The 23,309-nt window shown below is 39.3% G+C and overlaps 1 protein-coding gene across 1 annotated transcript; it reads right to left on the reverse strand.

Moving 5' to 3' along the window:
* Window positions 1-1,932: 1,932 nt before the first annotated feature.
* Window positions 1,933-20,279, reverse strand: LOC124171182 (ESX-1 secretion-associated protein EspI-like). Its single transcript, XM_046550321.1, has 4 exons — window positions 20,132-20,279; window positions 19,086-19,681; window positions 17,886-18,205; window positions 1,933-2,125 (listed from the first exon to the last, which is right to left on the reverse strand). The coding sequence occupies exons 1-4, from the start codon at window positions 20,277-20,279 to the stop codon at window positions 1,933-1,935; spliced, it is 1,257 nt and encodes a 418-aa protein (XP_046406277.1).
* Between the last annotated feature and the right edge of the window lie 3,030 nt (window positions 20,280-23,309).

Below are 23,309 nucleotides of genomic sequence, written 5' to 3' on the forward strand. Positions count from 1 at the left end.
ATTTTTTGACAAGCTCTGCCTTGTATCTTTTAAGGTAAACACATGCGGGTGACATTTCGGCATTCAGCCATCCATTCTTATTCAATCCCCGTCTTCTACAACTGCAGACATACACTAGAATATCCATGAAATGACTGGTATGAAATTTTTCTTCCAATGATTGAGGTGCAAATGTATTTTTTAATAATATCTCAGTGCAATAGGAAAATAAATTTTTTAAACTTTTTTTAATGCGTGCACTAGATTCTATGGATTACCATGAGTGCTTTTGTCATGATAGGAACACAGAATGGAGGAAAAAGCCCTTGCGTCACATATGATAATAATTTCCTGCGTGATTAATCAAAGTATTTGACTTACTTGATCCAAGAAAAAACTCCTGGTTTTATTTTTTTGCTCTATTCAGGAATTTAAATATAATATGTCTGTTGACAAACGCTTGGAATCAAATGCTTCATTACATATTTGCATAACTTAAAATACAAGATTTGTTTCAGGAAGTATTTATGGTCGAGATTTGCAATTTATAATGCTCGATCAATTTCAAAGTTAGACTTAGTGTGTGTCATTAATAAATGAGATGTGATTTCGTGGAAAGACTTATGTACTTTGCTCAGTAACAAATTCTCACGAGTTAATAAGGGCAGTATGTATGAATAGAGGTAGAGTATATCGCAACTGCGATAAATGCGAAATTGATTTTTCTGTGTTCCATTTTCATTTTTGGATGTTTTTGTCCGTCGAAACTAATGTCACATCTAACCTCAGAACTGCCGTAAATTTAAGATATTATTTTATTTTTTTATCTTCTATAAATTTTTATGTAGCTCATAATCACTAATTCATCAAATTTGAACGTGTGGTAATGCGTAATTATGGAATTATTAATATTACAGTTAATTTGACTAGACATCAAGATACTTGTGGCATCGTGCTGATTCTTTTCCGTAAAAAAATCCAACCTGAATTTTGTTATGCTGCTGTTTGTTCAATTTGTGCTACCGTTAGCAGTGTGGACGGTCATTAGTTTTTCATTCTGTTCAATCTGGTCTTTTCAGAACACGGTGATTATGACCTAAGGACGAGACGTACCCGCTATTGCTGTACATCAACCTGGGCCTGGGATATGTCTTCTATGCTATGGAATATAATGTAGGCTTATGGAAATTAACACCACTTATTTTTGTTCTAAGCATTGCAGAATAAGTGATTGAAATTAAGATCCAGTAATATTTAAGCAAATTTTTTGGATTCTTCTGGCTATCGCGTCTGGGGTTTCTATACTTTTCTTGTCAAATTCAAAATTTTCAATATTGATCAAAATATCCTCTACTTTAACGAGTATCAAATTTTGCTGCCATGATATCATGCTGAAGTATTTAGTCTTCGCAAAATTTCCGGGGTTCCGTTCCGTTTTCTGTGTAAAACCTCTCATTTTTACAGATATGCTTAATAGTTGGATAATCCTTAGATAATAAAAACTATATGAATACAGGCGAATGTAACGAAAACTATTTTCGGTGTAAGAAAAATCTCGTCCTATGTTTATTTATTTTTTCGTAAAATCTCTCGTATATCTATTTTCTCTCCAGAAATTGCTTTTTCAAATATCAAAATGACATAAAGAATAAAATTTACTGGGACTTAAATGCGATAAAATAATCTATAAAGTGCGATAAAATGAAATTTGAAAATGTGATATATTGGTATCTCAAATTATGAGAGATTTAGAGAAATAGTAAAGGTGATTGGAAGAATGGTGGATTACGATTGGAATAGGATAAAATGTAGAAGCTATTGACAAGGTTATCAATGGGTGTAGATGTAATGTTGGTGCGTCACTTGGTTCCAAAAAATTCAATATAGAGTTGACATGGAGCTTAGAAGATGATCCCAATGAGAAATTAGTTGTTGGGGGTTAAGGGCGTCCAATCAGTTGCAAAGTCTCAGCGATAATGCAGTGCATTTGATTGCTGCAATAACGCTAGCAAGTATCTCCACAGGACAAGATGAGATGATTCTTCGGGCGGCTAGTAGGATGGTTGGAGGTCCTCGCTGTTTGGGGAACTTGTGGCAATCACTCTCGAGTAGATGTTTGCGCACGCACGAGGTTGAAGAAGCAAATCTGTTGATGAGGGAAATGTGATTACATACAGGGTACACGATAACCCTTGTCTTTCAACGGTAATAATTTAGGATACAATTGTTGAATGATTAATTCTGTATTTATGTACTAGGGATAAAATTGCCAGTATACGTAGGAATACGTAAATATTTTAGCTATCATTGCTTTGCTTTTCATTGTTTACTGGAAAACCTCATTGTCAGATTCATGTTTGCGTCATGAAAGCGGTGCATGCCTCTTATGAGCCGCAATTTACCTGCCCCTGATGTGGGAAAATTTCGCCGGGTTGGTGTGGTCTACTGTTAAATCAAAAAACCTAGTACAGATGACAGTTTCAGGGAGTGGAAATAGTCCCTTTATGAATTATTTATGAATGAAATTTATGAATCCCTTTGTTCTTTTTCCAGTTATGCGTGGTGATTGATGGCCCGCTAAAAGTCCTGAAGATGCGAAATTGGCCATAATTACTGGACAGGATGATCCATAATTCCTATTCTTTCTGCTATCTTTCTATAGCACGAATTTTGCCCTTTTATATTGCTTCAACCATTACAGAGAGCTGTTCTTAAATCTTTCAAAAGTATTCTCACCTGGCAAGCCATTATAGTATTTCTCCTTCCGTATTTTTCTCATCATCCACATATCACCTGTTCCACAAATAACCTTAATATTTATCTCTGTAGTCAATTATCTTTTAAAATTCTCAATGTCCCTTGTTATTCTGCTCCGAATGATACACCAGGGCGTTTTCGGGTGTATATTCCTCTCTAGACCATCTTGTCGATGAGTTTTCCGCGTGTCCCCATGTCATCGTCGTTTTTCCTTAACTGTTTCGCGGACAGTAACTATCAAGATATCATTTTCAGAAGCACACCTAATTTTATCCGCTAATCGCTTTCTGTCAATAATGAACGGCATGAGACGTCGTGTCTTAGGGAGACCAAAACTCAAAGACTACATCCGTCTTGTCCGCGAAAGGGTCAAAAAGAAGCCTTACTTTTTTCTTTTTAAGTGGTGACTCTTTGTAATTCTATTTAGGTTATCAATCATCTCATCAGTGTCTTATTTTTAGTTTATATGAAAGCTTTATTGTCGGCAAATGGTGTCGTGCCGGTTTCTTTCCCTGTAACCTGCACTACTGAAGTTTTTTAAATCAAATTTTGAACTCCAATTGATGGAAGGAAAGGGAAAATAATTATTTTGGAGATTGGAGCGAAGCATTTTTTTTAGTAAAAGGCGTTGAGAATAATATTGTAGTTAAAAAAGGAGGTATATCTGTTGAAAGTTTTCCAAAATTATAATTTTTTATAAGTATTTCGAGTGACAGAAATTTTGAAGAACTAATGGAAGAAACAGCATGTAAATTAATGCTGTTTTCATTGGGTTAAAGTTAACTCTGATGAAGTAAAAACAACACCAAAAGTATTTCATCAAAGAACTCCTGAGGGTGCTAATTCATCACAAAGAGGATGTAATTTGAAAAAGTATTGCTGACACCAGTCATTCACATCCAGTACTTCACAGTACAGTACTACTCGTTGTGTCGGCTTTCGCGGTATGGTGAAGATTCAGCAGAGAGGTTAACGGGATATGCACCGCGTGTGTCTATCTTTGTGGACAACAGTTTCGCCGGCATTGTAGCTGGCTTCTTCAGGTCAATGACGTGCGGAGTGGTGGTATCGACTGTCTTTTATTCTTATCCATCGAAGTCAGGCTTCTTCTCATTGTGCGTAGAGGAGGTAGAGGATTTCTCATTGGTTCGTCCTCCGTGGTGTTTCATATTTTTCTCTTGGTTGGTTTGAGCACTTTTCCATGAGTTGGATAGCTGGTATTCGTCTTCCATGAATATTTTCGTGGATTTCTATAATCTCTATCGCTTCCCTAATGATGCGTTGACATTATATCTCCTCATTGGCAGTTAATTTTGCGCTGCCAAAGTCAAAATTGTGAGTTGGCCCACTCCATGTGTGCTCACGAATGGCTGAGAGGCGCAATTGCCTATTTCTTGAGGCTCTTCGGTGTTCTTGGAGCCGTATCTTTAAGGCTCTGCTCCTTAGCTTTCATGCAAGGAAATATACTTCATTTATATTAATTTATTAATTAACAGCCATTATATTTGTTTCAAGCCCCCTTAAAGGCAAAAAAGTTCGTATTTTCTGGTTTCGTATTTTCCTATGAAGTTCTTCAAAAGTCTCGAACTCTCCCATCGAGCACCTCTGCGAAAGAAGTCCTTAAATGCTCCCTGTAATTATTTTCGGCCTTTCTCGTTGATATTCCTGAATATTTTACGTTGATCCATACTTTTTGATGCCCTGGAGTGAGTGCTTTAGTTATTTTAAATTACTTTCGGGTATTTCTTAGGCATCATTTTGAATTCGCTATATTATGATTATTCCTTTCAAGGAAGAGCCAGCGAAAAGTCAATTAATTTGGCATGCTTTGTTTTGGAACGTCTCATTCTACTGCACAATACCGTATATTCTACCCCACAACCATATGATCGTATATGACTTGGTATGAGCTATTAAGTCATCCCTACTTTTCCAAAGATACATAACTAAATCGAAACCTAATTATGTGGACTTGAAAATATTTCTCCCTAAGCCGGTAGTAGTAATCTTCTCTTACTTACGGGTCGCATGTCCTAATTGGCATGGCCACGTTGTAAAAAAAATGCTCGTATTTTAAAGGAAAAGTTTATAAAACACTTATTTCATGCACTGCAGATAGGCAATATACTCTCTCATTCAAATAATTTGGATAGATAACAGATAGTCAATACTTGTGCGCTGTAAACATTTTCGGGCCTAACTTTATGGAACTAAGATACATGTAAAAAAGTAGATTTTATTTTTCAAACTTTCAATAGGTATGCGGGCTGCACAAGTTCGGCAAATTTATTTCGCGCTCACATGCTAATCGCGGGTAGTCGGCCCCTGGTTTAAAATGAAAAATACGCCAATATAAAAAAGTCACAGTGCAGGAAAATGCTTATTATCGAAACAAAATTCAATTGGCGTTACGATCATTTTATATCTATTATGGGGGCATTTCCTGGAGTAGAGAATTTTGGCATTTGCACAACTATTCGTATTTATTCAGTTTTGTCCATGGCAATTTGCGAAAGGTTAGCAAAATCTATCTTAGACAAATTTTTAAAATTTATATTTACCATTTTAATTGACCCAACCCTCGGACTATTTATTCCGGTATTGTCGAATTATATTTTTTGTACGATATTTATACTTTTGGAGTGCATCACAATACCCAATAACGTGGATAAGCATCAAAATAATTATTTCGCTGTGATACGGGTTCACCAAGTGCATGACATTACTATATCGTGCATGACGTTGGCATACTCAGCGAAACCAGATAACTCGATCAAGCCTTAAAGTAACTCACAAGAAAGTCACGATATCCGTGTGGGTATGCGAAGACAATTCAGTAATCTTCAGCATACAATGATGGTGTATAGAACGACGTAAGGAGGAGTAGCCCAAAAATCGATTTAAAATGCCAAAAGTTAATTTTTTTTTATGTAGCACCAATGAGAATATCGTTCTAGCCCTGCTTCTCAGCTGCAGATTATAAAATGTCATCGGAATAAGAGAGACAGTCGAGCAGATGCTCTTGGAAATTCTTTGTTACTATCGTTGTACCTACGACCAAAACAAAAATAGCGCGGAAGAGTAATAGGTGCGCAAGCCAAAACACATGTCCGTGGCTATCCTTCTCATCCGAGATAGCGTCACCCCTTGTGCCTTATTTCCTGGAAATTGTGATTTATCATAGCACCAAGTCACTCGTGCTAAAGGTGTCCTCCGGAATATGTATTAAACTTGTTTGAAAGATAATCGTGTATCTTTTGTTTTCCAGATGAGGCTTTTAAAGTAAAAAATTGTCTTATGGTTGTCATCAATCTAAGCACTATTCCTATAGGTATTTGAGGCTCATTTTGAAGGGCAGGCGTGCACAATCCTGTCGGTAGCAATAGCATCTTAATTACATCTTTAGATATTTAACATGCTTGAAAGATAATCATATTTCTTTTGTTCTCCGGACGAGGCTTTTGAAGCCAACAATTTTCCTACGATCATCAATCTACGCACCATTCCCGTAGCTTTGTGAAGTTCAGGTTAAACTGGTAAAATATAAATCCTCATTGTAACTTTTATAAAAAGTTTAAAAAATCTGAAGTTTTGGTGGGCGGCAGCGACTTATATTTGAAAATCATGTGTGGATTAAACGTGTGGGTATACGTTCAGGTACCTAAATGTTTATAAATTAATCTCTGATTGCGAGATGAAGTAATAGGAATCTTAGCGGGTATGTTTCTTCACATCTGGTTGTTTGGTCCACGCGCATTGGTTTACTTTTGGGTGGACTAGTGGGTTCTTCCGGGTTCCATTTTGGGATAATTTCCTCTATCCTGTATTTTAATATATCCGCGTCTACGATAGATAGATGATAAGAACTATTTTCTTAGAAGAAAAAAATATACATTCAGCCTCTCTCTCGTAAATTAACAACGACGCTTTGAGAAAAGTGCCGCTCCTTAGACAAGTTTGTGGCATCAACAGAAATACGAGGAATAAAAGAAGAAGAATGCTGATCACAGGAAAGTGACTTCATTAGCTTGCATTGCCCTTAACCGTGAAAGGATAGAAAATTCATTCTTTCCCCACCGATAACGTTAGCATTTTGAAAGGATCAAAATACAAGAAGTGACTCATTTTTTTATTTTCCTAACTGTTTCAGAATTAGCAATATACTTTTGAAAATGATCATATTGATTGGCTCAGAATTCACGTAGCACTAAATGTATCAGAGTTTGACGATCTCCGATTATGAGATTTACTATCTCTCACTAGATGTTTCTATAAAATCATGGTTGCTGCTAAGAAGATTATTATTACACTCATCATTAATTTCATTTAAATCAGGATTGGATTGCAGCCAGCAATGGGAGTAACGTTAGCTTTGCCTACGATTCACATTAAGTAATGGCTATAATTATTTACAGGAGAGAATTATGTTAAAACAACGATGAAGTAAGACAAATAGTTTTCACGTCCAATGGAATCGTAAAAAATATTCTGAGCAGATGAATGTGTTTTAAAATAGGAAATGTAAAAAAAGAAATCTAGCGCTACAAAATACCTGGGATACCTACTCTTTCGAAGGCTTTCACCAGGTTCTTCAATTGAAAGAGAAGGTCGTTCAAGTGTTGTTCCGCCTCGATTAATATTAGTTAATAAATGCCTATTTATCCGACGTTTCAGTCAGCGTTGACAGATTCTATAAGCTACAGATGTAGGGTTCGTCATTTGCGTTCCAGCAATTTGAATCTACTGTGTAATGTTATTAATTGCCATGTTATCGGCCTAAAAGAAGAAATTTCTAACCGCTTAAAGTTCCGTTACCGTCTCCTATATTTTAATCGTTAATATTTTTCTTCTTTTTTCTGTTGCTGGTCCCATGGTTATTTTAATATTTACTATTAGTCGTATAAATATACAATTTCGCGGAGGAACACCCGGCAACGGTATAGCTTTATCGAATCGCCAATTTTCGTCGGATCTTCACCAAAATTAGTATACATAACTTATTTCACATTCTAAACAATCCTAGGGGTGGGCGAAAGCGCTTCGGGTACAAATATAAAATACACCGAACACCCTACCTAGGGAAGTCTACAATTTAAATGCCTGATCCCGTTATAACTTCCTCCTGAGTAAATCTTCTGACGCGTCTAAACTGGATGTCCTCCAGTGCGCTCAATCCTGAGTATCTTTTTTCATCTCTCTGCGGTTTCGCCTTTTTTTTCTCGGCCAGCATCCCATTTGTCTTCTTCCTCTTACTCAGCTCCCTTCTTTCACCCGTCTTATTTACCAGTTTTGTTGGTATAACCCTTCACCAAGATTTTGTTTCCTATTATTTATCCTCGAAAATTTCCTTCCTCTTCTATTATCACCAGCAATTCCTCATTTTTCAGTCTTTCAGTTTGCCCTAAGTATTCTTCACCGCAGTCACATTTAGAAGCTTTTCTACCACTTGTGATTGTTTAATCTTTCTTCCTCACTTTTTTCTGCTGCCAGGCACTTCACTAAACAATCGCCATATCTCATTCTCTAATTAATTCCAAGTGTTAATTACTAGACTGAGATCCTTCACATGTTTAAACCTTACGTAACGCTCTCTCTCTTTCTCTTATTGTATCTATTGTATTGTGTAGCTTGTAATCAAAGTCAGGAAACTCTCCAAGGACGGATATTATTTCAAATGCACACAAGTTTTTCACTGTTGATGAGTCAGTGATTGTTTCAATCTTCCTTACATTCATTCAAATTTGTATAAAGTTGGAATCCCTGTTCAATTTTTATGGCTAGTTTTCGTATTTCACGTGAATTTTTTTTCATGTTAGACTCTGGCCAAACATTTCCTTCCTGTTAAGGAAGTAAGTGAATTAAATAGTTGATGAGGCTGAGAAAAATACACTCTTTATGTACATAGCTACTACTAATACATTTTAGGAAGTGCGTGGTAGAAGCTGCCAATCAGCATTCATCGAATATTTTAGCGTGGGACTATGGTTGTACATTTCAGTGTCATATCTGATAAACGGAGTGCTATGGTTTAAACCTATCTTCAAATGAAGCTCAGTAAGGGATAGAAATTTCAGTAAAATAATTCTTAGAGCTTGGCTCCTCACATTGGAAAGTCACCAAATAATCCCTTTACTCTCGCATAACTCTTGAGGGGATGGCCAAAGAGTCTTCAAGTCTTGCAAAAAAAGCATTACATTATAATTTCTTTCAATTTTTGTGGTTCTGAGTGTATTTGGCATCTATTGTGAAAGACATCTACGGCACTATAGACATCTATGGCACTATAGACATCTATGGCACATATACTAATCGAAATTTTAACAGAAATCCAGCACTCAGCCCTATTTTATATTACGTAGGAAAATTATTAAACAATAGTTTGAGAGGTATTTTTCAAGTAAAAATTTAATTGCGTGGTACATTCTACAATTTGGATAGGATCAGTGGCGGGTCCAGAATAGGGACAAGGGAGCTAGTTAGAGGGCCTGGGGGATGACCTCCTAGCAGTGGTGGGGGTCCGAACAAAATTACCAAATTATCTAGCGTAAATTTGATACCCCAAGGGGGGCTATAGCGCCACCTGGCCAATCTCTGGATCCGTCACTGGATTGTCACTGCCTTGTCATGAACGCTTTTCTTGGACATGTGAAAATTGAAGTTTATGATAAATCTTTCAAAGCTAAAATTATTATAATTCTTTAATGCAATGGATTTCTCCTTGTCTATTCTTTCTTCCTGATACGTGTTATCTCTAAAACTTATGAGTTAACTCTAGCCAAGTAAGTTAAGGTTCCGTTCGGTCTCCGTTTGCTACACTCTGATAACCATAGAATATACACCCTTTTAAAAAAGGGGATCGGGTTGGTATGGTGGCTAGAGTGCTGGCTTGCAATTCAGATGGTCCGGGTTCCAATTCCGGTGGAGGCAGAAATTATTCAGAGGATACCCGATCCCTGCTTGAGTGCTTTATGGAGGGAACTCCAAGTGCAGCACTCCGTCCGTCGGATGGGACGTTAAGCCGTGGTCTCCTTGGCGCCTTTCGTTAAGAGCAGGCAAATTCCGACGCTGGGTTTCTCTCCACCCTTCCTTCCATACCCTTCCCTCATGGCGCAAATGACCTTAGCTGCCGGTCGCCTCCTTCAAATAGCATGCAATACCCTTTAAAAAGTGGGAGCCATTGTTGGTCACAATAGGTGGCCATTAGAAAACGACGCACGCACGCACGCAACGTATTTCTCTCTCCTTACTTTCAGTAGTTCCCAGCTATTGGCTGCCTACCACTTATTTCATTTTTTAATGGTTTCCAAGTAAGGTACAGTCACGGCATACCTGGTATTTAGATTAAGGGGAAGGGATATGGGATGGTAGGAATACCGTTTTAGGGACTTGTTTGGTTTTCACAGGCAGGTTGTAATCCCAGAGGTGAGGAAAGAGTTCATGAGCAGTGAGAGGGAATGAGTGTGGCGAATTTATGATGTGAGCTTTTTAAACAGGGAGCGATTTCATCAATTACGGGATACCATTTAAGCCTGTTCTCGTTCACGCAGCCGGCGTCTGCGCTGCGTTCGAAGCAAACAGACGATTGTGGAGCTTGACCGCGATAGTTGGGCGCTCCGTCGGAACAGCTTGTGTGTGAATCTCTCCTCGGGCTCTTATCCTCCGCGCCCCTTGGACAGAGTCCGCTCGCCCGCCGGCAGTTATATTGCGATGAGGAAGGGATCACTTCTGGCCCGCCACGTGAAATACGCTATAATTTCCAAATCCTCTCATTAACTGAGACGGCTTCCTTGGCGGGGTTTCATTGCTGAAATGTACGTCCAGCCTCCTTTTTTACCCGTGACGCACGAAGTCTTCCGCGTCATGTAAATCGTTAGGATCTTTCCGCTCTTTCTTAAATATCCTTTCTCGCTTCTTCCACGCGTATACTTCCTGAAATCCATGTTTCCACATGCATGGTCCTACTCTATGCTCCGAGAGAGGTTATATGTATATTGGGAAGAGCGATTGAGAATCCTAATTTAAGCGCTACGATTTTATAATTATTAAATGGGAACAGCCAAAAACGACAATATGGGGTTTTCAAGGGATAACCGTGGAGTAGCTAGCGGCGCACCTTCACTGAATCAAACAATTTAGAATGGAATTTTTGAATGATAGAAAAGGTGTGATACATGCAAAAAATTGAGAAAATTTTGTTGCTGCAGACCTTTTTGCGTAATTCGTAGTGTTATACTTGCATTTGTTTAACGAATAGCTCTTCAGGGAAGTTATAAATTAAGATTTTTATAAAACTAGGAGATTTTTCTAAATATATGCTCAGTCATGAATAACTCTCCTATATTGGAAGAATAAATCGCTTTGATCTTAGGAATCAACAATGAATTACCTCAGCCTTCGGTCACCTCCTCCTGACAAATGAGAATGTGTGTTGTGGGCATTCTTTCAATCCAATCCTTAGCTATGAAAAGTTAAAATCTGCACCAGAACTTTCCCATATTGGAGGACTAATTTACTTTGATCTAAGGAATGAAAGTCAACAACGCTTCGTTTGCATTATTCTGATAAGAATACATATTCGGTGATTAATTTTTCTGAATTACTTTCACACATCTGGTTTGCTAAATATCTCGAGCAAGGCCATGCATTAGAACATATGAATATGTAGGTAAATGGATATTTTTAGTGAAAGGAGGAAGGTAACCGTTCATTAAGGCATTTTTGTATTTATTGCATAGAAATTTGGATTAATTTTACTAGATACGTTGTGTGACAGCTGTTTTTGAGTGATTTTAGCTGATAGCAGTTAAACGCTCTCAGTTACATGTCGCTGTATTATAATATTATAATTATTTCAAAAATTTTCATCCAGAAAAGAACACGAGAAAGGGGTGAAACTGAAGTGTTATTCGAGCGTTATTTCAGATTAGATCATGCTGTGAATATAGCCCACACACTTTGCAGTTTATGAGTTGGTGTGATAAATCCAACTCAACTCCTAAACAGCGCTACTTCCTCAACGGGAGCGGGTCTTTCAGTGGTGGCACGGCGTGATCAGAGTTCCGAAGAGCAAACTGACGCCTTATGTGATAAAACTTAGCCGGAATTCTAAATAAACAATTGGAATGGGTTTTGGGCTAAGAGCGATGCTATTCTTGATTAAGGGCAATCGAAATGGAGGCCGTGGTAGCAGCTGGAAGTAAACGCTAGAATGGTGTATAATCCTGTGAAGAACGATGTAATGATCCAAAATAGACAAGCAAGACCCATAGGTGAGCGCAACGGTCCGTTTGAAATTCGTGACATTCGATCGTGCGTAATATTGCGGAAGTTATTCTTAATTCCTTTGCGCTAGTAAAGACGTGGTCTCAGAAAAATTCTCTCACCGAGCCGTTTCTATTACTCTTAGTTCTCTAGCACTCCCCGCGGCTGGTTTAGAAATAGAATCAAAACAACTATAGGAGCACCGTCATGGTGGAGGTGGGTAAAATTAGAAGACGGACCCATCAAGTTTTTTCTTCGTCCCTCATGCGTTCTAATTGGTATTCTGATCAACTCCATGGTGTTCTCGTGGAACTAAGGGAACTCCTAGAACTGGTTGCTCACCGAGTTGCATTATTCAGATTGTCATATCATGTTAGGGGCTGACCGAAATGTTAATAAGTGTAGAATTCCTAATTTTATTAGTCTCATTGATGTTACATCTAAGTTCACGAATTAGATTTAGTATCAATTTCATAATATCCCTTTTTTATGCTATGCTGCATACTTCGTTGGAAGTTAAATATATCGCAGTCATTAATTGTATCGGAGCGTGATGATAACATTGCTCTAAAACGTGGAAGAATGTTCAAACTTGTTTTTTTTAACAAATAATTCCTTGAAACATGATAAATCGGGGAAAATGTTGTGAGTTTAATGATGTTGTGTTCTTGCTAGGCTTAATGTGAAGAATGTGGACTTGAAATATATTCATATATCAGGTTAGCATAATTAAGGATTAGCTTCTCGCATTTTTTCTCTTCATCATTGCCATAGTTAGTTTTTACCAACTGAACCGTAGGAAGCTATTTAAGATATCGATTTTGTGTTTATCATAGCTCGTATCAACATTACCAGAATGATAATTAATGATATTTTGAATATCCTTTAAGCAGTAACTTTATGGATTTAGGTCGCTATAAAAGTTAGCGGTTGATGCACGGTCTTGGACTCCGATACGTTTTCAAGCTGGTAGTGGGTACGAATAAGGGTCACTTGTTAGATTTTGATCCGTCAATTTATAGATAAAAGGATCGATAATGAAGAAATTGCTGCCGATTTGTCAGCAGTATCTACTGTACTATTTGGGAAATGCTTTCCGGCCTGAGATGTTGCAACAGACAAATAATAGATTCATGCGTGCTTAAACAATGTAAGAAGTAAACTTAATGTATCATTAGCTGAATTTATTCTATTAATTAAGCCTTGTTACTATGGCTCGATAAATGTGTAATGAGATGGACTTAATGTAAGTATATTTTGTCTTTTGGTACCATTATCTACGTTGTTAACCCTTCACTGCATTTTGTATCACATATGATACACTACACTCGTTATCGGTTATTTCCGAAGGGCACGATTCTCTCTAACGCATGGTGTATCGGATATAATATACCCAGTCGTTATACTGTGTGGTTCTCGAAGCAGTCGGTAGGTACCTGTGGTGATCAGCTTCTAATTATGTTGAATAAAGTCAGCTCCCCGCATGAGAAACGAGTAAGAGGTTAACGAGTATTACATATATAGATATCACTCGAGTGATATCTATGTATGTAATTAGTAAAGGTACGGCTGCCAATGAGAAGTTTTCAATCAGTATATGAAATGAACACCGTTTGTGGAAATTTGCCAAATCTGTGATACATATCCATTTAATTTATAAGTTGTCTATAACCGTAATGTATCATATGTGATACATATTAAAATAATTAGTGGTTTTAGGCGTGACTCTATGGAATCTACTTGATATACTGAACAATAAAGAAAATTTTGTTATTCCGATGGAATTACAAAGTTTTCTTTACTTTTCATTACATTGTAAACTGTTTCCTTAAAAATTAAAAATAACAGATAAAGTCATTAAAATTCAGTAATTGATGCGTTTTTGGATATATTTTATAAAGAATTTTTTTTCACGTATTTAGAAATTCATGCCGTTAAGTGTTAGAATGTCAGATTTTTTAAAGAATTGAAAGGGCAAAAGAGAGAGAGAGGTCATTATCCAGCATTGAAGTGCATGCTAATTGGCGCTACGTTAATACGCTGATAGTAAATCAAAGCAGGTAATCCTTTTCCTTTTGGATTGCCGGTTACCAAAGTTCTAACAACGAGACCATTCTCAGGAAAAGGATTCTTATCGCGGTACGTCTTTAAGTACGGTATAAGCCTTCACATGCCACTTTTTGTTTCCTCCTCTCTTTTTTAGCGCATGCTCTTTCAAGTGTCGCTCGCTGAAAGAAAGGAATTGTTGGTAAAATTTGGTTTCGAGTACCGCTATGTAAGCTAAGTCCTCCATTAAAATGAGAAGTTTATCATGGAGAGGACTGGCATTAAGAAAGCTTCATTTGGTCGACTCTAACTCCGTTGCATACATTCCACTCTCACTGTAGTCTAAATGGATGTACTCGCGCTCCCTCGCTGTGGCACTCCCGAACGCTCCGTGGAGAAATATTGACTCATGCTCTTTCTATAGCTTTCTTTTCGCAGCCAAGACACGCTCCTTATCGTACACACAAACTTGCGCCTGTGAGTAGCTTACCGCTGTCTATTAAGTGTTTTGAAATGGTCCTGGGGTGACATGATGCTGTTAAAATCTGTTTTCACCTCGTTAACAGGCGATTAAAAGTTGGAAATATTTTTTTCTTTTGTGAGAACAAACTGTATTAGGAAATGAAGCTGGAAGAGAACTTTCACTTGAAATATCGTTTTTATCTTAGTCCTTTCCTGATGTTGGTTCGATAACCTATATTGATATTTGAAAGCTCTCTAAAGTCAAGGAGAATATGTTGTAGAATCATTAATGTGAAAGAGAAAACATATTTAATAAATCATGGAAAAAATAAACGATCGCATTCTGATACCTGAGCCTCACCACGTAACCGTAGAAAAACAAGCTAAGTCAGTAATATTCCCGGAAAAAGTAAGGCATGGAATATGTGTCCTACATAATGGATTTCGTAATGAGGTGTATTTAGGCTGCTAGAGGGGAGATGAATGTAATACAGAGGGTAAATTGAATTGTTGATTAATCTTGAGAGATTGCAGAAATTGAATTGTTGATTAAAACTAGAGTCAAATTTTCTTTACTAAAATTTAAAACTTTTGAAACCTCAATTCATGAAAAACAACCCGTACGAGGATATTTACCAGTTGCGTAACTAGGACTTGGCTTTGTGGGGGATTGGTTAGATTGAACATCATGCCACATCTGATGATAAATAATACACGAAATTTCGCTTTATGCTAGGTGTATTGATTTAAGAAACCTGTTAGAATTCGTTATGCAAATAAACTACCAATTTGGTTAAATTAGAGAACCCAAATCAAAACAAAATTATTTGCTTAACTACTGTATTTCAAGCAAGAATAGCTGTGATACTAATATTTGTGTTTTTAGGTACTGGGAGATATGATTTTTTCCCCTAACCCCATACCCTCATAGTTACGACACTGATATTAAACATCAGGTATCGATCTTTCATGATGATTTAACGTAAGTTTACAACGTTTTATATTGCTGCGACCATGTAATTTCGTAAAGATAAGGCTAATTTGATTGGATAATTTTTTTTGCAGAATATTTTACTTGAATCTGACAATGTGGAAAGAGGAAAGTACGTTCGTCTCGTACGTTACGTCAGCAAGGGGTTGAAACTGGACTATATCAAGTTATCCATGGAAAATTTACCAGGATATTTAGGTTTTAGTGTTAAATTACTTTTATTTTTCTGGTGGAGGACTTTGTCATTGGATAATGTGAAAATAAAATCGAATAATACATAATTATTCACACATCTCCTACTATACCATAGCAGATAAATGAAACTGGCTTGTATTGATACATTCAGTAATACTTTACAAAGTTTTGTTTATTTTATATTTTTATCTGGTGCTATAATTCACTCATGAAAATATAACTGATCACTCTTAGATCCCCTAAACTCTATTGTTGATTCTCTTTGAATGCATCCGCTGCATACTCCGGTGTTGTCCACTTATGTGCACTTTTCTTTCCTGTGAAAAAAGCTATCAATCGGGTTCTTCATTGCTGGTTTTGACTGTAGTTCATTATTGACTATTAGCCACGTAAACGTCCCTTCAACGTGAACTATCTTAAGCTCTTGTTGCATGTTTACTTGGATTATGGGTAGCTCTTAGATTAATACGAACTAGAGTGAATATAGTCTTGTGTGCACTTGTCCAAGATTGAAATGGTAAAATCTGAGATCACGCTATGGGCCTTCTTGGCTGACTGCGACGATATTGTTTGTTTTCATGCTATTTCTTTCGATTTGGAATTTTATTCCCATTAAATATAATACTCATGAAGAAGGAGAATTTTTCAGCAGTTCAATAAAATCTAATTCATAGTATTTCAATCGCTATTCTGTTCCATTTCTCTTAATAATGATGCTGAAATGTTAGGGTTTCAGTGGTGGTCTCTGCTTTCAGTACATTCGCAGTCATCTTGAGCTCTCTTGTATATATTTATTAGCCACGTAAACGTCCCTTCAACGTGAATTATCTCAGGCCCTTGTTGCATGTTTACTTGGATTATGGGTAGCTCTTAGAGTAATACGAACTAGAGTGAATATAGTCTTGTGTGCACTTGTCCAAGATTGAAATGGTAAATCTGAGATCACGTTATGGGCCTTCTTGGCTGACTGCGACGGTATTGTTTGTTTTCATGCTATTTCTTTCGATTTGGAATTTCAAGAGCTCTCATGACAGGCAGCTCCCAAACAGTTTTATCAGACTCTTTCTTCTGCAATGATACTATGTCACCAAGTCGCGGATAATTCCGCATTCCTTGCAAAGGACTTCACTCGAACGGAATGTGCGGAAATCAGAATGACGACTCCGTAAATGATTTCTTACCTCATTATGAAGAATATTTTTTATATTTCTTGGGGAGGACTTTGCGCTATTGGAGAAGGCAGATGAAATAAGGATGATGGTTCCGTAAACGATTTACTCGTCACCGTCGATTTATACGCAAATAGATAGAACGGGCCGTTAAGAATGAACGCCTTCATATTTTACCCAGCCTAGCAACTTTGCAGCGACGTAAATTTATTGTGTGGACACAAAGAGTTTCTTCTCTTTGTGTCCACACAATCGTACTTGGTCTTGCTCCCTCTTGAAGATGATATTTGAGTAGCTGGTACCATTGAATGGTTTATGTCTATGATGACTTTTGTGATACGTTGAGTAAACTTTCTTCCTCACATGGTGGTCTTTCCTCGATCAGAAAATTCGGAAAAAAGGTTGACGACTCTGTTAAAAATTTCGCGGCGCGTGTTACGCGCGTCATCATGTGGTTAAACTGCTCGTAATCAATAAATTTGTTCATGTCGTACTAAGGTATGCTAATTTGTGGTGGCGACAATGCATTCGCCACATACTCCGAAGTTGTCTATGCATACTTTTCTTTATTGTGGAAAAAGAAAAGTATGGGGTTCTTCATTGATTTCTATTGACCATAGTTTATTATTGACTACACTCCACATAAACGTCCCTTAAACGTGGATTGTCTTACACTCCTGTTGCGTGTCCATATGGATTATGGGTGGCTCTCAAAGTAAATAGGAATAGCTTTAAGTATTCTTTTTTAGTAGTTTTACAGTTTTCCTAGATCTTGATCCTCATGATGATGACATCTCGCTATTGTGAGGGCGAAACTATTGAAAAACTGTTTCCGCGGAGGTCGCGAATGTGGGAAATGGGATGACGACTGCGTAAACGAATCGCGCGTCATCTGCATCGGAGCAAATGGTTTCCCGCCGCAAGGAAGGAGTGGGGTGTGGGGGGCAGTTTCGCTGCAGTTGTGGGCGATTTGACTTGCTAGGAGCCAGAAAAAGATTTCGGAGCGAAAAGGACAGCGTGCGCACGGAGGGGGATGGGTGCCCTTGGGCGGGGGGTGGGGGGATGGCGGCAGCCTCCCCGGAAGCAGGTCTGCCTCCGGGAGTCGTCGACGTCGGAAGGAACCCCTCGGACGCGGCTGGGGTCGGCGCGGTGCATCGCTACGCCACGCGAGCGGCGGCGTGCAGCGGCGGCGACGGCCAAAGCGCCCCCCTCCGGGTGCAGCGTCGCGGCTGGCAGGGCCGTCTTGGGGGGAAGGGGATTCTGGGGGAAGAAGTCGGGAGCGGTGGTTTGGCTGTAGGTGCGTGGCGCCGATTGGCGACTCGTCCCGGCGCGGGGAGGGGGTTCCCTGCGTGGGGGTAAAAGGAGCTCGGGATGTGCCATGTGGCTGGAGGGGGCTGAGAGTAGTAGCGGGGACCTGGGTTTGCGTGGCGGCTTGTAGTGCCCTCTTCCCATCCCGAGAACTCGGGTTCGAGTCCCAAGACGTTCATGGTCCCCGATATATGCATGGGTGCTGTTTGGACAGTTCCTCGATTCAGCTCTCCATCTCCGACGTGGAAGATTAATAGTTGGCACTTCGTCGCTCCGCTGACTAATGCCGGCGCCTGTTTTATATCTATTATTCCTTCATCTTATAAGTATCATCATAAAACTCTTCCGCTATTTTTCGATGGCCTTAACTGTGCATTGTCCTTCCACGTAAACCACCTTCCAAATGGTACTGAATTAATGGAGGAGTATATTTTCTGTGCGAATTCCAGCGCTGTCGGAGATTTTATCTGAGGAGTCTGGATCCCTATTTAGCCTCTTTGTGTAAGGCTTTTCCAAGTTCAACATATCGTATGTTATATGAGGTGGTAGATTATGATGTCGTAAACCAGAAACCCGCAAAATATGGTTCGCGGTCCTTGGGGATCCGACATAGGACCGTGAATCGGAAACAAATGTTGATCATAATACTTAATTTAATCGAATAATGTTAATAATGGTGATATTCGAAATTCCATCTTTTGCATTGGGAGTAGAGTGATCGAGTACAATTAATAATGGCGATATTCGAAATTCCGTCTTTTGCATAAAGAGTAAAGAACCCCATTATTTAGTGATACTGGAGTAATGGTCCAGGATGCTCCTGTACAGAGTCTGGATAGCCCCTCCTTGGCGCCTCTCTTTAAGAGCAAGGAAGACGACGCCCCCCACCCTATCGTTTCCTCTATGACGCACATTACCTTAACCGCTGGTCGACTGCCTCCGAGTACTCTACCATGAGAATGCCGGGTGGGTGGCTGAATGCTCGTCCACCCGGACACGCCGCCGCGTCGAAGCGCCTTCCGGCTGTCTCCTCTTCCCCCCGCGAGCCGCCTTTCGCAATTCTCGAGGACGTGCGTGTGTGGAAGGGCTTGTCGATGAACAACAAAAGGGGGGGCGCCCGCCCAACCGGCCCAACAGACTCGCACACATCCTCGCGCGCACACCTTGGGCCCCCCTTCCGCCACCCCCCCCACTCCCGGTTCCCATCCGTCTGCACCATTTGATCGAGGGGGGCGGGGAGGAGGAGGCGTGGGGGGTGGGGGGGTGTGTGTGGGGAGCGGCGGGGCGGGCGAAGCGGCGGGGAGAGCCGGACCCGGTTGGTGGCATTGCCCAGATGCTCGTGGCTTGTACGTGCGTGCACACACATTGTGTCTAACCTGGTGGTGGCTGAGATTGGCGTGAGAGTCCCCCCTATTATATATATTTGCATCTCCCATTACCCTCCCTCCCCCAACCCCACAGCACTCGCAAGCGGAGGAGCAACGGTGACCCGCTTTCCGACGGCTCGAGCCGCCTAAGGAGGGAATTAGCAGCCCCCAAGAGGACCACCGACCAATTTAACTAGTGAAGACTCCAGAGTTCCTCCGACCCATGATCTCTACCGCCGCGGCCTCCGCGGGATCACGCCTCTGGTGAGTACTACCCCCCCTCTTACGGTCCCCCACCGTGCCCTTCCCCCCGCCTCCCCGCCCACCCCTCCCCTCGTGAACCACCGGCTGGGCCCCGGCGAGTCAAGTGGGGCCCGACGCGGTAGCCTCCTCGAGGTCCCCGCCGCTTTTGCCTTCCGGGCCCCGGCAACCCTATTGAAAATAGTAACTTGTCTCAGCCGTCCAAAATAAGTCCTGAGCGGCTGTCCACTGCACGGGGGTTTATTTTAAACCGAGAGCGCTGTACAAGTTTTGCTCCCTTTTATTCCCACTTGTCCCAAAGGCCCAAGGCTTTTCGTTCCGACGGCAACACTTACCTCTTTGACGCTCAAGTTCACATGAGTCACGTATGGTGGCTGCATGGAGGTGTTCGCCCCCGTCACGAGTGGGAACAGATATTCTTTCGAGTGTTTTTGGTGGATGGCTCGCGGGAGATGGGACGTCGTGGTTGTGAATCAGCCGCATCGTGAGTCCCTTCCTCGTTGACGAATGCATATGTGGTCTGCCGAAGGTCGCTCTGTGTCCCAGTGAAGACCCAGCAGACGTCATGGACTCTCCCCTCTCCAGCTTACCCCACCCCCTCTCCTTCCCCACTTCGGAGGCTGGAGTTCCATGGTTGAACCGGAGCATCGAAGTTTTTTTGAAGTTGTTTTCTTTGTAGATCCGCCGCCCGATTTGAAGGCGCTTGGATCTCTTTCATAATTACTCTACATTATGGATATTATCTTCGTAATATTATCCTCCGTTAATGTGAAAATGAAGAATATAGAAGAAAGTTACAAGTGAATTAAACCTCTTGGACTGCTGTGTCGTGAGATGAAAGAAAATACAGGCAGTGAAGCTTCAATGATGATTTTGTGCCACTACTGTGTGAGCATACAGTATTGTATTCAAAAGGGTGGCTGTAATATTGAATATTTTTGTATTCATTCAATTACCGAAAAGTTCTTGTCACTAAGTTTTTCCGTTTTACCGCTGTGGGAATTAGTTATAGCAATCTTATGATTATACCTGCTTCCAATGTCACTCAAGAGATTCACGCTTTGAAATGCTGAGATCTTGTAGCAAACGAATTTTAGTAATTTAAATATAGATTTCTCACCTAATTATCTTGGTCATTAGCGGCGGAGATTATTTATGCTTTGCCGTCGTGATGTTCATTTTCCACCGGGTGTGTTTAGAGGAGGGATGTCTTTCAATGCTTCCCCATGGGATTTGTCTACTCCATTTAATTTAGAAAGGGAAGGGCCTTTTCTCGAAGCACTCTCAGCTAGAAGAACAGATAAATCTAGTTCAACACTCCAGCAATGAATCTTCGCTTGTCTTGAATGCCTTTAAAAAATCCGTCTTATTCCTTCGAAGTATAACGAAAATGTTTTCCGCTCTGTGAGAAATGTTTTTGTGAAGTCTGAATTAACGACCTCGAATTGAATGTCCTGTTTTCTGTCAGACCACTACAACTGGCGGAATTCTAGACTGAAAATTGCGCGCGTTTTTCTTCTTGCACGCTCCGCGAGTGGAAATATATCATTGAATGTACTTTGTTTTAAAATGACAATGGGAAAACATTTTTACGGTTTTTATAATTTAAATTTATTCTGATTAATAATATTTTACGTTGAGCCCATATTTATTCAGGGTAACATAGAAATAGGTGATTGGAAAGTGTTGCGGTTTTTAGATGGTGATATTTGGGACAGATTAAGGGCTATAAACCCTTGGTTGTACTTCATTATTTCGAACGGGTGAATTAATTAGACCTAAAATATTTGATAAATTAAAAGTATAGAAACATGCCAATTCATTGTAGAACTTGTACTTCTTATTAGCTATGTGAGAATGATTGAGTAGGAACTTGCAAATTCTGAATTACTGTTCATTATTTGAATGAGTACTTAATACTTTCCATACAGTCAATCAGTGGTCAAATGATAATTTGTCTTAACACAGTTATGATCACTAACTCGGTTCCCAGAGATTGTTATTAGTGAAAGAGTACTTCAGGGAAATAATGCGAAAGACTGTTGTCTTTAGGAGAGTTTCTTCTTCATTGATCTTCACTGCTTTTTTCAATGACCATATTTACAACATGAGATCGAATAGTTCCATCGTGCATAACTTTGGGCGTTTCATCAATTTCGTGTTTAGCTGGTGAAAAGGGGATAAATGACATGATTGGATGGCCATAGTATTTTAATTGAAACAATGGTTCTATATATCGCACCATATCTTTATGGCAAGGCTCCCACTGTGGGTCATTCGTTCGGGTCTATTATTTTATCTATCGAACTACCTTGTACTTCTTGTTATATAAGCTTGACCTATTCTAACCCTGAAAAGGCTATGAGAAATGCAAAACATGTATTACATATAAATTTAAAAATCTTCCTATTACAATAATTTTCTCAATGAAATACATGCCTACTTTTTATGGAGTGCAAAAATGCAAAGAATTAAATCCTTTATTCGGAAAGGGGGTGATCAAAGTGACCCTGAATCAGGAAAAGTAAATGATATAGGTACATCTATTTAAACATAAGCATTAATAATGCCCCTGAGAATTTGGCGATAGACAGTCACCCTTATTTTCCTTGTGAAGATCTGTAAAGTCTTGGTTCTCGAAGATAGTTGCGTAGTATCTCGTAAGAACTTTGCGTAGTATCTCGTACACTTCGATATTCTAGAATAGGCGACACTTATCCTCATTATGTTCTGCGCCATTTATGATATATTTATTTCAAGCACTTGCACCTGTTCACTGTGAAATGAGTATATTTTCATCGAAACGTTTCTCTAAGACTCTAACCTGAGGCATTTATGATTAATGTAGGTAAATGTTGCCAATTTCATTACAGTACATGTTCTCAAAGAACATAGGTACTTTGTCCAGCCTAGTTGGTAAAGTGCATCTTTGTTCAGTCATGTTGTCTGATAAATTTATAGTTCACACAGTTATGAGGTCTTTGAAAACAGAGAATTTTTAATAATGCTTTGTCAATTTAAATACATAACTAGCTTATCCATTTAAGTTTCAGAGTCATGCTTGCTTAATTTGGTACGTTTTTCCATATGCTAATTGTAGTTGCGAGATAATAATTATTGTAAAATGTAAGGCTCTTTTTGTCCTCTAAGATCTTTTTGTAGAAACATTTTGCATTTGAATGATCTCGTCAGTATGGCAATAAACAGTGATTGTATCGAAGGCACACTACCTTCTTTCGCTCTATTTTATACTTCCTTGAAACAACCTTAGCCAAGGAAGCTACTTCATTATTTTCTAAAAGCATGCTTTTAGCAATGTGTGTAGATGCAGCTAAACCACTCAGGTTGTCTCTTGCCGGTATTACCTCTATTTTGTTGGACAATGGTCATGTGACTTCTCAAAAAACAAGATAGATTATTTTCAGAATCTTTTATTTCCTCATTCCTCTTTATTCAGGCATGAATTCTAAAAATGCATTGCATTAAGCTATTAGCAGTTCGGTTTATGGATAG

Source organism: Ischnura elegans, chromosome X, assembly GCF_921293095.1.
Source record: "Ischnura elegans chromosome X, ioIscEleg1.1, whole genome shotgun sequence".
NCBI classification, from domain to species: domain Eukaryota; kingdom Metazoa; phylum Arthropoda; class Insecta; order Odonata; family Coenagrionidae; genus Ischnura; species Ischnura elegans.

What these genes read in the sequence shown, in the direction of transcription:
- LOC124171182 (XM_046550321.1), bottom strand. Translation starts at nt 20,279, where the DNA reads ATGCGGCTGATTCACAACCACGACGTCCCATCTCCCGCGAGCCATCCA. An exon ending in GCAGTCGACCAGCGGTTAAG is followed by an intron (nt 18,206 to 19,085) that starts GTAATGTGCGTC and finishes ACCCCCACGCAG; the next exon opens with GGAACCCCCTCCCCGCGCCG. An exon ending in AAGGGCACCCATCCCCCTCC is followed by an intron (nt 2,126 to 17,885) that starts GTGCGCACGCTG and finishes CCTCATCAACAG; the next exon opens with ATTTGCTTCTTCAACCTCGT.